This window comes from Pristis pectinata, chromosome 18 (genome assembly GCF_009764475.1).
Source record: "Pristis pectinata isolate sPriPec2 chromosome 18, sPriPec2.1.pri, whole genome shotgun sequence".
Lineage (NCBI taxonomy): Eukaryota > Metazoa > Chordata > Chondrichthyes > Rhinopristiformes > Pristidae > Pristis > Pristis pectinata.
The window spans coordinates 25,286,559-25,301,831 of record NC_067422.1 but is presented as its reverse complement, the minus strand read 5'-3'; the positions used below and the strand labels follow the sequence as shown (position 1 = coordinate 25,301,831).

The window sequence follows — 15,273 nt, the reverse complement described above, 5'->3', positions numbered from 1 at the left end:
CATGGGATATGAAAGTAGGTTAATTGTAACAAAATACTGCCAATTTTTTGAAGTAGACATTAAAATATCCCCAAATCAATATTACAAATTTATTTTAATGTACTTTGTTTAACATGAAACGTACACAGAAATTAGAAATCTATTTGCGTTTTAAGATTATTGTGTTCACAAGTGATTTTAATTTTATTTATTGCACCCTCACTATGAAAATGTTTTCATTAAACAGGTAGAGAAACGACTGGAGCTGGTAAAACAAGTCTCTCACAGCACTCATAAAAAGCTTACAGCATGTCTCCAGGGACAACAAGGTGTGGACGCCGACAAACGATCCGTACGTTTTCATTAATTATTGTCCAATGATTCAGTCAACCGCATGCCTGAACCAACATTTGAGAAATTATCTCTTAACAGATGTTACATGCATTATGGATTCACTGGTTTCCTTCACAAAGTCTTTGGCAAACTTTCCTTAACTTGTTTGATGTCATTGCATTTCGTTGCTGCATGTGCATTGTTTCTCAAATGAAAGGAGTCCTTGTCAATGACAGTCCACTTTGAGAAGAGTGTTTTGTTCATCTAGTGGATGTAACTTTTGCTATCATTGAGTGGGGGGCCATTACGTACCTCACTTTTTTTTCCTTTCTATTAAAGACAGCAGTCATTAGGTTTTCAGATATTAAGGGAATCAAGAAACATAAGGTTAGTGTAGGGAAGTGACACTGAAGTAAAAGATCAGCCATGATTTTATTGAACAGGCACAAGGGGACAAATTAGCTACTTCTGCTTCTATTCCTTATGTTTTTACATCCTGATTCAGACCCATGACTATTGAACAGCTGATCTGGTAACACTCATTCTATACTACCACTTAAACTGAAAATTATTCTTAGTGCCACAGAACTTTATTGCACACGGCAATGTCTGTTTAAAGCAAGCTGCAAAATATATTTTAGAAGAAGTGTACTCTCCTGAAATGTTGAGTCATAGTGACCCTGCAGATGATGAGTGACCTGTCTGTTTACAGCCTTTTTCAGCAGCTGCAATATTTCTGTTTTCATTTAAAATGAGCATTTTACTGGAATACTGCATGCAATTAATTGTAAAGCTTAATAAGCAGTTTATTTTCAGTTAAAGATCACATTGTGGAAGCTTTTTTTAATGTGGTACTTTTTTCAAAATTACAAATATTCAGAACTTTAGTGTAATAGTAAACCAGGGAACATCTAATAGAATTGCATCTTGTGATTGGGGAAAAAATAATCCACCTATTAGGAATGACATGGGGAATCAGCTAAGTTGTCATGCATTTTTTTGCATTCATAATAATTATAACTAAGGTCTAATTGTAAATCCTGTTGATTGTGCCAACAGAAAAAGTTACCATTAACAACATTGGCACAGTGTTTAGTGGAAGGCTCTACTATCCTGGGTGAAGACTCTTTGCTGGGGTAAGGCATTAAAATACTATATTTGACATCGTAGTTTCTATATAATTGATATAATTCCACATGTTTAATCCTATTGAATGTATCAACTAACCAATGATAATTATATTCCAAAAGGAAAGAAGAGTCATTGGACATTAATCTATGTTGTTCAGCAATGGAAACCTTGAGTGAATAGGTTGTTACATAACTGATTTATGAGTAATGTTCAGTGAGTAGCAATGATAATGCTCCCTAAAATTAGAGTTTTTTGAGGCTCAAATAGTTAACACTGCTTCAACTTAAATATGTATATGTTAAGATGATAAAATAATGGTTCAGCAGTAAATGTAATGAGGTGATTCTGGGTTAGGGAATGTTCAGATATGGTCTGATTAGATTATATAACACAACTGTATGATTGAGTAAGCTTTATGGGCTGAAAGGCCATGTTTGTCATACCATCTTTTATTTGTGACAGCTTCATGTAATAAATGGGTACCTGTTAAGCTTCAAAAAATTACTCTAAAACTGCCCTATTAATTTCTATTTTTAATAAAACTTTGTTATAACAAAATTAGTTAACTAATTGTGATACTTCCTCTAAGTATTTTTTTTATTAATGCACAGGATGTGGATGTCTAACCATGTATTTAATGCCCATGTATAAGTGGTGAGAAGCTACTGCCTTGAATTGCTGCTGTGTGTGATGTGAAGGGACTCCCACATGATATTATGTAGTCAGTGTCAGGGATGAGTTACCCAGAGGCCAAAACTAACAAGCACAAAATGAAGAATCCATATTCTACCATTACAGCTATATTTAAATTCAGTTAATAACATGGAATCTAAAGAAAAAGTAATCTTAGTGATGATGACCATGAAATGTCCATATTGCTGTAAAAATCCATCTGATTCAGTGGCGCACTTAAAGAAGGAGATCCAACATTCTTTCAACATGGTTTGGCTTATATGTGACTCCAGAACTGCATTAGTGAAGTTGACCACCCTCTTAAATGCCTACCAAGCCATTCAGATGTAACATAACTGCTATGTTAAAGCAGGCGAGGAAAACTCCCTAGGGAACAGTATTGTGGAAGTACCTTCACAAGAAGACCACTAAGTCAAGAAGTGAGAAACAAAGGACTGCAGATGCTGGAATCTAGATGTAAAACACGGTGATGCTGGAGGAACTCAGCGGGCCAGGCAGCATCCGTGGAGAAAAGCAGGCGGTCAACATTTCGGGTCAGGAGCTTTCTTCAGGACTGAAGATAGGAAAGGAGGAAGCTCACTATATAGGAGGGAAAAGCAGAGTAGTGATAGGTGGACAAAAGAGGGGAGGCAGAGTGGGCACGGGGTGAAAATTAGCCAGAATTACGTATGAAACAGCATTGTGTGTTTTATACTCAGAGAGGCTGCTAATACAGGACCCACTGGGCCACATTCAATTGAAAACAGCTTCAACACTTTGCTGTGCATCAGTCTGACCATGTCATCAGCCTTAAAAGCACAATCCCCTTTGCAGGCAGATACCAATAGTGCATGTTATGATTGTCACTGGGAAGGATATTGAAGTCCTGGTTTCCTTGGCATTACAAGGAAAGGTGCCCTATGTAGACACAAGAGACTGCAGATGCTGGAATCTGGAGCAACAAACAACCTGCTGGAAGAAATCGGTGGGTTTAGCAGCATCTATGAGATGGATCGGAAAAGAATTCCTTTCCCTCCTACAGATGCTGCTTGACCCATTAAGTTCCTCCAGCAAATTGTCTGTTGCTCGAGATGCCCTATGTGTTTGGGGGGGGGGGGGGGGGCCAGGAGACCCACCTGTGCTACCATTAGAGGAACCTGCAGGCAGTGGATTGTATAGCCAGCATCAGGAGTGAGAATACACATACAGTGGAGCAACACCATAAAAAAAATCTGCAACCTTTGAAACATGTCAAGGTGAATTGCACACATATATGTCTGCAAGCAGGTGTGCGCGCGCGCGCACACACACACACACACACACACACACACACACACACACACACACACACACACACACACACACACACACACACACACATAGCCATTGATACTCCATTCCTTCTCGCCCATGTGTATTACTCTCAGATGCATGGTGAATACCCTCCATTGATATTGGGTAACTGTCCAAGGTGTTCAAGCTCTTGGCTACTGTTTATACCTGCAAAATGAAGATCCTCCAAGTATATTTTGTGCTGTGATCGGAGTTAACAAGGCACCGCTCATCAGGAAGCACAGATGTTGCAGCAAACCATTTTTCTGGATTGGATCAGTGATACGTTCATCCATGTGTTGTCATCAGTGAAAGTGGATATGCAAAGCAAGGTCTGAGGGAAAATTAAGTGTCTTCTAGGCTCTCTGCCTGATTATTGTGCTATTTGCAGGAAATCATTGGTGTGTGGAGATGACAACTTAGTTTGCATTGGGATCTTTGATTTTGCAGGCGCTTTATGAAACCTATCTGTTTATCAAGGAGTCCCTCATATCCCATGCGGCCAGTGCCTTTGCCCTCCACTCAAATGGGAGGTGAGGCTGGATGCTGAGCAGAACCATACCCCTGATAGTCTTATCCTTCCTGTTCCTGTTCTCCTGTTGCTCCCCAGCTTCATAGCCCCTAAAATGTATCTTTTGGCTAGGTTGTGCAGTGTGCAGCAGATGTCAATAAACATCCTCGTCTGCTTGGCATTTGTTGGATTAATGCAGGCAGCAAAATCTCACCTTCAGGAGACTAATGGTATTTACTGCAACTCATTTGTATTTCCTTGGCTCTTGTAATATCTGCACTCATCTGTTGTCGTCGGGACCATGTAGCTGTGAGTAGCCATGGAAGTAGAGCACAGCCCTCTCCCCAGGATCCAGCCTAGCAGCTGAACATATCTGAGAGTGTGGACTCCCTCAAGATGAAGAATTTATGTGTGTTTTAAGGAAGCATGACATCAAACATGAAAAAATTGTTCTTGTACACATGGAGGGAATGGAAACTTTTCTCATTCATAAAAAGGTCTGTAATATTAACGGGGGCCTTTATGGGTTCCTGATTACAGTCATGGGGAGCCAAGAATGTCGGCAAATCCCAGTATCATTGAAATCATTCCTTTGTGAATGCAGTGCTTTGGTGACCTGTCTGATGCAGTGGTGAATAACAAATTGCGAACTGTAACAGAAATGGAATGGCCCTGTGGTAAGGAAGATCAGACTCAAGTGACCTTGACCTCCATGAAGAGTACAGTCCAGGCACAAGAGCATGACCAAAGGTCATCCCACAGATTGTCACACATCTCACTGAGCACACACTTGCCTATCTTTGCTGATAGACATGTCTTTGCCTCCTTCACCAAAAAACTGGATGAGTATGTTAGTCCTGAATGCTAGACGAAACACTCCATATTGTTTATGGCACATTCTGACTAGCCAGCAAGATCTGAAGCTGTCCAGCCTGGTCCCATGATGTCAGTAGAACACCTTTCTAAATTCTGAATAAGTTGACAATGGGCTCCTAGTTCTCCTGAGAATGTTCCATAGTAATCATAGTTTTGAGCTCCAATTTATGTCAATATAAGCTGTAAATGGGTATTGGATGAATAGTAGCATTATTTGGTGCATGTCTGACACCAGGGAAAACCAGATCTGCTTGTGGGGGTTTGTGACTGAAAGCACCCAGTCCAATCCTGTAATTGGCATAATTTAATCACAGAATGACTGATAACACAGATAAACTCGAAATTGGATTATATAGCACACAATTGTTTTTTTCAGCACCATTTCTAGACAGATAAATTCAGGGTATTTTCTTCAATGTTTGACAGTCTTGCATCTGTACAGAGAATGTGGCTAAAGGTCAGCTGCTTTTGGAACATCTGTGGCTGAGATGTTGCCCATGGCCTTTGCTGTGTTCAGCACCATCCAGCAGGTTCCTTACCACATGAAGTGAATCAAATTGGCTGAAGATAGGCTTCTGTGATGATGTGGATCTTGGGAGGAAACTGAGGTGGACGATCCATTCAACTGTTCTGGCTGAAACTGGTTATAATTGCTTATGTTGAGCTCCACCGTGATAGAAAAAGATGACATTCATTGAGTCAGCTCCTCCCAATAAGAATTTAGCCATTCATACTTGAGTTAGGCTGGACTGGAGAGCTTTGATCAGATCAGTCAGCCGTGGGCTTGCCTAGTTCTTTCTGTAACAGGTTGTTTTTGCTGTTTAACATGAATGTAGACCTGCTTCCTAGCTTTAACACATTGACAGTCTATTTGCTATTTGCTCTTCTCTTGATTATTTATAATGAAAAGATATAAAAACTAGGATGCAAGTCCTTGATTAAAATTTTAGCTCAGTTGGACACACATTTATTAAAACCCTTGTATCCATGCATAAATTATCTTCTGGCAGTTTTGGTTTCATTCCACTAAAATATACAACGTGGGCTTTCAAGGCTTGCACTTCTTGTCTTGATATTTTAGCTTAAATTTTCCATGTTCCAGTCATTTCTCAGCAGAATCTCAGGACTCAGCCTTTGCTTGGAAGGTCCTGAACATAATACACAGTAGTTTCAAGCAGCTTTTCTTGGAAGATCCGGACCCTGTTATTTTGTGAATGAAGTGGTGATGATACCTTTAGTCCCTCATATGCAACCCCTTACTTTATGACTGACAATCAATTAAGAAGGATAAAACTGAATAGGACAATTGCTGTTCATGCAAGTCACTTTTAAGAGTCCAGTTATTATGGCTTCCAGACACAGTGCTATGAAATCTTCTTACAGAGGCAATTTGAGCTTAACACTGCACAAGTGATATTAGCAACTGCTCAAGTGATCCATTAGACCTTGGAGTAGATTGAAACTCAAGGCGAGAGGTTTATTTTAACAATTTCAGTGTATGATGGCTCCACTTCGCACTTTAAAAATATTTTGAAATTTACTATCCTGTTGTGTGGTGCCACTGTACAACCAGCAGTCTCAGGCATATAGTGCACTACAGTTTAAGCATAATTCCTAAGTTGGTAGCTTCAATGTTAGTTTTGGGTTGAGTCATCTAAAATTAAACTTGGTAGTTAAACCTAAACCCAGTGCCTAATTTCAAAGCCAACTTTCAGTTGGGCCCACCCAGAATGATGCATTTTATTAGCTTTGGCCAAACTGCTGGATGAGCTGAATATCCATCGTTGATCTTTGGACAAAGCTGGAAGATTTATTCTGCATGTGAAGTCAAGAGTAAAATGATGTTAGTCTTTATAGCTCTGCCTTGCTGTAAGGACTCATTTTCATCACATTGAAGGGCCTTGTCTTACTTTATATGTTTTAATAAAGTGCAGATGAGGAGACCTGTACGCTCAAATTATTTTCTAGACAAATCTTGTGCATTGGATTGCATTGGGGATTTTCTGTTAATTATAAAAGAGAAATGTAGAGAATGTGAAGTATTTTTGACAATGTCACTATCTGCTGTGGATAGTAATACAATGGAAGTAAGATGATGTTTGAAGCACAAGAGACAGGTTTTTCTTAAAATTATAAACTTCTCCGGAGTCCCATTCCTCAACAACATCAGCTCTGTCATTAGACTGCAAAAGGAGGAAAAACATTGGCATTGATGTAACATCTTATCAAGTCCTCTAGATGTTGTAATGTATTTTGCATCCTTTGGAATCATTTTTACAACTCTTTATGTAACAAAGATGACAGCCAATGTACAAGTAGCAAAATCCCCTAAACAGTAAAAAAAAATTTATATTTATATTATTTTATAGTAGGAGGCTGTTCAGCCCATTGGTCTATGCCGGCTCTCAGAGCATTCTCATCAGTGCCACTCCCTGCAACCTATTTTCCTTAACATACTTGAATTTTGCTGCATTTCTCCTGCCACTCACCACACTAGTGGCAATTTACAGTAGCCAATTAACCTACCAGTGCGTCTTTGGGATCTGGAAGGAAACTGGAGCAACCAGGGGAAACCCATACAATTTCAGAGAGTGTGCAAACTCCACAGAGACAGCACCCAAACCCAGGTCACTGGAGCTGTCCAGCGGTAACACCAGCTGCTGCCCCACTCTGCTGCCCTAACAATTGAATAATTAATTTGATCTTGATAGAGGGCGACAGACACTGGATCCCTCTGCCAGCAGAAGCAAACTGGTTGCAAATGGAGGCACAATTGCATTACAGGATTCAAGGAGACTCAAGGATCTTACGTCACAAATGGCCCATGGTTTGGTTATGAGGATCAAAGTCAAAATGTTTCCTTTGATAGTATCATATTCATTTATCAGTGTTTGAGACTTTTAAAATTGAGATCTCTCAGGTTAACATGTTCAAATGATAGGCCACAGTAGGAAACATTGTAATGAGGAAGAGATGCTGATATCTTGTGTCAAACATCGTGCCATCTGATATGTATATTCCCACAGGGCTGAAACTGTTAGAACCTGTGTGTAGAACAAAGGTTATCCTTCAGGAGGAGAGGTCCTTGTGCATGCTTATTCATTATTGAAAATTGATATGTTATATAAATAATGTGCATCGTCAACAACTTCTTCTTGATTAGTGCAAAATGTTGCAGCAGTATCTGGTTTAAAAAGATGAACCAAATTCTCCTAAATTGACCCCTGGCTCCCTTTGTACAAAAAAGGAAACACACATGCTACAAAAATGTGTTTGTTGTTTCTGGAAGGTTGCAAATATGTAAATGGAATTCCTGTTGCTTTTTTCTAAAGCTAAAAATAAACGGAGAGTAAGAGAAGAACATATTTCATCGAAGCACAGTTTATTTAGTGATTGACTGTTTATGCAGTGAGGGTTGTACGTAAAAGCTCTCTGTCCTTTTATTGTGCAGGAAGATGCTGAAGATGTGTGGCGACACAGAGGACAGGCTAGCCCAGGAACTCATCCTGTTTGAGCTACAGATAGAAAGGGATGTGATAGAGCCATTGTTTGTGTTAGCTGAGGTAAGAAATGCTCTGCAATTTTCATGGCGGGCCAAAAACTCTTTCTCTGAAAAATATTAAATGCTTAAAACCTAAAATAAAATTGCAATATACTGATTAAGACCATTAACCTGCAATGGTTTCTTTTTCCCTAACTCTACCCTAAGGGTCCATCCCTCATCCCATTTGTTTAGCAAGAAATTGCTGGCCCACAGAAAGAGCTCTGTTTCTCTTTCCCCACCATTGTCTCCAAATTGGCAGTACTGGATCAGCAGAAATCATCTCTGGTTAAGCATTGGGATGGCTGAAGCCAGTGCCTTTGGCTCTCACTGCAAGCTTCATTTCCTGATTCTATACTGCATCCACCCACCAATTCCATCCCTTATCCTGGCACCTCATTGAATCAAAACAAGACTTTTGGCAATCTTGGTGCTATTTTGGAGCCCAGGAGCAGCTTCAGACTATGCATCCAGGCTTCCAGTAAGTCTACCTATTTTCACTAAAAGAACGTCGTTCGACTACCCCCAACTTGAACCTGTCTGCTGCTGAAACCTTCAGTGACACTTTTGTTACCCTTTTGGTTTTTCACCCTCACTCTTAACCTCATGATGCCATCCGTTAACCTGAGGTCACCCAAACTTGGCTTCTCGTGCCCCAACTTGCAAGTCTCTCCTGTAGTTGGCGACCTGCGGTGGCTCCTGGATAAGTAATGCTTTGATTTTATCATTCTCTGACACTCTATCACCTCCCTCCATGTTCTCACCTTTCCCTGTTGCCATAATCTCCAATTTTAAGCTCCTCTGGGATAATCACACTTCCCCAAATTAATTGCCCCTTTATTGATGGCTGTGGTTTCAGCTGCCTTGGCCCTATGTGTCCTTCAAAGCTGTCAACTCTCCTCCATCAAGGTACTCCTAAAACCTACCTGCCTCACCAAGTTTTTAGTTATCTACCCTAATACTCCTTATGAAACTTAGTGTCAAAATTTGTGTAATAATACTTGTATAAAGTGGATTAAGATGTCTTTGTTCTTTGCAAGGTATTATACAAGTACAAATTGTTGCTTTCATTCAGGGTATACAGTCACCCAGTCATTTCTGTAAGCATAAATACAAATTCAGAGCAGCAGTCGGCCACTCAGCCCCTCAGCCTTCTCCACCATTCGATAAGATCATGGTTATTTCCAATTGTAGCCTCAAATCTGCATTCCCGTCTACTTGTGGTAACCTTTCATCTTCTAGCTTATTATGTCTCTATCCACCTGTGCCTTAAAAATATTCAAAGACTCTGCCTCCACCATTGTTTGAGGAAGAGAGTTCCAATGACTCAACCCCTCTGTGAAACAAAATTTTATTTCATCTCAGTCTTGAATGTGGAACCCCATATATTTAAACAGTGATCCCTTGTTCTTGAATCTCCTCCAAGAGGAAGCATACTCTCCACATCCACCCTGCTGAGACCCATCAGGATCTTAACCTATAAGTTCCAGCAGATACAAGCCAAGTCTGTCCAGCCTTTCCTCATGAGGTAACCCACCCTTTCTAGGAATTAGTCAACTGCCACTGCATTAATGTGGACTTTTATCCTGTTTCCTGGTGTAACTCCAGTTCTATAGCATAAAGCATCCTCTGAAGTTATGCTGGATATTTGGGAGAACACAGACAAAATTCTCACCCAATTATTATTTGGAATATGGACTCTTTATCTGAACACATTTAATCTCCAGAATTCGATAGCACATTCGGTGCAATTTAAACCTAAATAATTTAACTGTTGTGATTCCCTGATCCTCACATTGTATGTTAATTTGATAGTTTACAACATTAAAAGTGAGTTATCCATTTCTATTCCGCCGGATGTTTTTGTATGAACAGAGAAAGAAAACAAAAGAATATTTGTTTCTGTTCTTCAGGTGGACATTCCCAACATCCAAAAACAGAGAAAACATTTAGCAAAACTAGTATTGGACATGGATTCAGCTAGAACACGGTAAATTGCTAAAGGATTATTCCTTTTTTTCTCAAGTCTATCAATGGTGATCTGTTTTATTTCCAAGACTTAAAACCCTCTGCCTTTTTCCTGGAACATTATTCATATATAATTAAAACTAGTCACTCGCTTTTTCTTTCTATTTTTGAATTGTCTGTGTTTGTTTTTCTGTATCTCTCACCATTTCTTACACTCTGTCTCTCACATACTTTCACACCTGACAACTCACTGAGTGAGGTTGAGCCAATACTTGCAGTCTCAAGTTATAAACCAGGAATTGGTTTGATGTCAGGAGGTGGTTTATTTCCCAGAGAGCAGTGAGACAAATTATGACACACAAAGTGAATGCTGATTCTCAAAGTTCTTTCAAGTGACAGCTGGCTATGTTTCTGGCTGGGATGGAGGTTGCTGTGTTTTTCCATAATATTTTCTCATAACATGTTTTATTTTACATTGAAACATCTTATTATATGTTAAGATACAAAAAAAGCCGACGTTGAGTTTCATCCTTTGGGAAGTTTATTTTCTTCAGGCCTGCTGAGTGCACATATCTACCTTTATAAGGATCAAAATGGTATCTGCTAAAAATCAGAACAGTGACACAAGATGTGTCCCCAAATGCATTATGACCCCCGCTGGGTTAGAGAAGAACAACTAACGGTTCTGTATGTTCAATTTTATTTACACATATATTACATTATTACACATCTCTTCACACAAATTTCCTCAATCATTTGGAACACTTCTGAGAGTTGTGTGAATATCCAGAGGGATAAGAGACACAAGGGACTGCAGATGCTGGAATATGGAGCAACAAACAGTCTGCTGGAAGAACACAGCGGGTCAAGCAGTATCTGTGGGAGGAAAGGAATTGTCAATGTTTCAGGTCGAAACCCTGCATCAGGACTGAGAGTGGAGAGGCGAGATGGCCGGTATAAAGAGGAGAGGGGGAGTGGTGAGAAAGGATTCTGACGTGATTGGTGGACTGAGGAGGGGTGTGAGATGACAGGCAGGTAGTTCCAGGTAGGGGAGGTGAGCAGGGGTGGAGTTGGGAGACTGTGGCAGGTGAATGATAGATGGAGGCAGACAGAGACAGAGGAAAAGGGGGAAAGAAAACAGATGGAGCAAGGTGGGGGGAGGGGAGTGTGAAGGTTGGAGACACCTGCTGGAGGGAGAGAAGCAGGAACACAAAGCACTACCAGTGCTGGATCTTACAAGTTGCTTGTTGCTCCAGAGGGCCAGTATTGGCTGGAATCAGTAACTTAACCTAGTCTAGCTCCAGTGTAGCATGGATTCTGTAATTTAGCTGGTCATCCACAAATTTGGAGTATGCATTAGCAGCCCAGGCAGGTGCGCCTATCAGTCATTGGAAAGAGTGCTCTTGTTTATTTTAACAGCCACTGGTAAGGGGGTTGGTTCAGTGAAAGCCAACCAAGGATGCATTTCAATCCCTGTTTTTATTTTGGAAAGGAAAACAAAGGAAAATGTAGGCATTTGAAATGCACCTTTTTTAAAACGGTTTGGAAAAAATAGCAAAGCATCTGAAGTAGGCCACGAAAAGAAAAGTTGGAAAGAAAGGGAAGAACTAGGCCATTAACGTGATAGGGCTTTGGGAAAACACAAAACCATGTAAGAAAAGAGTTCCAAGGAGAAACCCTACATTTATTTAAAAAAGAGTGGGAGCAGCCTGGATTGGGGCAGAACAGGGAGGTTGAGGTGAATACCAGCAGCCATTTTATTGATGCAGTGTAAGATTCAGAAGCAAGCTGGGTCAGGGCTAGAGAAGGAGAGGGTGAAGCTAGTGGGCACTGGCATGGCAGAACTGTCAGATTTATAAGAGCCTGGGAGATCAGGAGGATGTGGGTGTAACTGTAAATGGTTACAATCTTCTCCCTAAAATGCTGGAGTGCAGAATTAAACTTCTGTTGTATTGGCACAGAAGAATATGCTGGGTAGCCTAAATCTATTTTTAATCTGCTTACTTCTCAAAAAGATGGCCGCTTCCAGTCCTTGGAGTCCGGATCTGTATGAACAGACCTTGGGTCTGTCAGCATCAAAGGCAGGGGATCTGACAGCACCACCTAATGTCGAGAGGTCAGCAAAGAACTGTGGTAGGCAGTTGTGGTCCTGATGCAGGGTCTCAACCTGAAACGTCGACATGCATCTTTTGCCTCCGCAGATGCTGCTTGACCTGCTGAGCTCTTCCAGCATTCTGTTCTTTGGTAGACAGTTGTTGCCATATACTTAATATTGGCAAATGTTGGTATACATTTACTCAAAATAATGGGATAGAATAGATCAGGGCTTTCTTTCCCTTTTAAAGTCTTTGTTACGGTTTTGGTGCAGCATTATTGAGTACATGGGATGCTGTTGTCATTACTATGCTTGCTTTCCTCTTGGAGCTTTGAATTGATCTGAATCTTAAGTCAACTTTGGAGTGAAATCTGAGCCCTTTTAGAGATTGAGAGTTCACAAACCACAGTCTACAGATATGTCAAAATGTGTTTTACCTTAAATAAATCACATTGTTTTGGATAATTTTGGATAGATCACATACTTTTACAACATACATTTAGAGATTAAATACTGACCTGCAGAGTCCTTTCTCAATGTTCTGTGCCATTTTAGCCATGTTACTAATTGCTTGGATTCTGGGTCTGTTTGCAGCATTTGAACAGTGTGTCACATTTTCCCTTAAGGAATCCTTCAAATCAACTGAATCAACTTCAGATTTCAATCATCTAAATTCCATTTGCTCACAAAATTGCACGCTACAAAAATGCAGACCTAATTCAAATGAAATACTTGACATGCGGTTGAGATTATTTACTTTGCTGTGTTATTGGTTCATGTATTTTTGGTGTATTGTACCTGGAGAATTTGTGTTTTAATGGGATGAAATCAATATTAGTCAAGCAGTTCTAATATTAACAGTTATTGGTTGGTCAAATTACTAAGTACGCTTGGTGATCCTGGTCTTTCCTTTGAATGTGACTGTTAAAATTATGAAAGATGTATATTCTCCCTTGGACTGAAAGGAACCCATTTTGTATTCAGTTAAATGGTATGAAGATTTGCTTTTTAATGAAGTAACTGGCACAAGATTATGTCTCTATGCATCCTAGATTATAAACAAAAACATTCTGGACAATGTCCAATCAAACTCCAGCCATGATTTTTCTTGTATTTTTCCATAAATTGCATCAATTAAATTTGATCTTTCTTCATTACCTTTAGTTATAAAATTCATTTCCCCATTTACCAGTATTTTCGGAATTCATCAGTAAGTATTCCATGAAATAACTGGCACTTTTATGTTTTTTTTAAACATAAACACCATGTAGGCCACTCCAGGAAGAGTAGGGCTTTGCTAACAGATCTCACTTCATATTCATGGCTTAAAAATAGTGAGAAGAATGAAAATTTACTCCAAGGTCGGAGAGTTGCCATTCATTAATATAGTAAATTTTATGTACACCAAAGCAAAAGCTGGGAGGTCATACATGACATTTACTTCTGATTATTAGATCTATGTTTCTTTTCATGCTGCTTCTGTTGCTGAACTATAACTTAGATCAGTTTCCGTTCCAGGCAAATAGTTCCCTTCATCTCTCCAGAGAACACTTCAGGAAATGAACTGAACTCATTCTGTCACTGGCCTGTACTATGATATAATGGAAATGTAGCTTCATAGTTGGTGTGTGGTAATTTATGGCACTTAAGGAATGAACTAAAAGCACTCCACATTTGACATCTTATAAGATCACTCCCATGGTTTTCTTTTAAAAACCATGTTTAAACCTTTGAACATTAAGTGACAGTTTGGCATTCCAGTGTAGGCAAGTAGATTTATAATATCCTTATTTGTATTGCAAAATTATATGATCTGCAGTGGAATTTCTATTTCTTGAACACTGGGTGTTTTCAGGTCATGTAAAGCAGAGCTAAGTGTGATCCCTCTGCTTTGCCCTCGCAAAGTACCTCCAAAGCACATTGTAAACGCACTAATGTGATACTGATTCCACTTCTTATCCCTGAACATCTTGCAACCTTTTGAAATGAGACTGATGGTTATAACAAGCATGCAAATGTTTTTTTTGTTGTGGTAAGGTATTACCAAGTGCATAGACAATTATGATTGTTACAGTTGGGCAACAATATAAGCAATCAGTGTTTGGGAAACTTTTGTCACTAAGAAAAGATGTGATCCAGATCTTTAAACACAAGAAGTGCTGCAGAAACATTAGGCAAATTCATTTGACTGCTGGCTGGTAGTTCCAAAGGGAACAACGATCAGCCATGTGCACCACATCATGTTCCAGACTTCCACATACGCTTAGTGCATCCGAGCTCCTGCTCCATGTCTGGATTCATGACTAAGACCAGCAATAGGGCAGTGACTAGCTGAAGAGAGGGAGGGGATATTCTCTGAATGTGGGCCCTCAGTCTTACACCGAGGAGGTGTGGCATTGGAACAGTGACCACCCCCCCCCCCTCCCCGATTAAATTTATTCTTAGTTCTGTTAATATTCTCAAATACTTGTTCTAACTTAAATCCAATTGAATAGTTTTTAAGAGACATTTAAAAATAGTTCAGAAGTCTTTGACAATGGCAAATGGTTGTCAGGCTACTGCAGGGTCAGGGCCTTGGGATATGATACCTGCTACCTACTCTCTGCTTGGAGCCCACTTCACATCACAGGATGCCTTTCAAGTGTGGAGGTCACTTCCTCCGAAACACTGCATCCAAAAATAGTAAGTATAGACAGATGGCTGGGTCCAGGATGATCCTCAGCAAAATTATCTCATTCAAATGTGACTGCTGACATCTTACCACACTCCAGAGTAAGGGAAGACCATTTTCTCTCTCGTCCATCCCATCCAACATCCATGTTTAATCAATCTATT

At 39.9% G+C, this 15,273-nt stretch overlaps 1 protein-coding gene across 5 annotated transcripts in view; it reads left to right on the top strand.

Moving 5' to 3' along the window:
• arhgap44a (Rho GTPase activating protein 44a) overlaps positions 1-15,273 on the top strand; it is a 239,116-nt gene that overhangs the window by 156,999 nt on the left and 66,844 nt on the right. For all 5 annotated transcript variants that reach the window (XM_052032773.1, XM_052032770.1, XM_052032772.1 and 2 more), the window contains exons 3-6: positions 227-331; positions 1,372-1,448; positions 8,286-8,397; positions 10,289-10,365. In XM_052032773.1, coding sequence (XP_051888733.1) covers positions 227-331; positions 1,372-1,448; positions 8,286-8,397; positions 10,289-10,365 — 371 coding nt within the window. The remainder of the gene's footprint in view (positions 1-226; positions 332-1,371; positions 1,449-8,285; positions 8,398-10,288; positions 10,366-15,273) is intronic.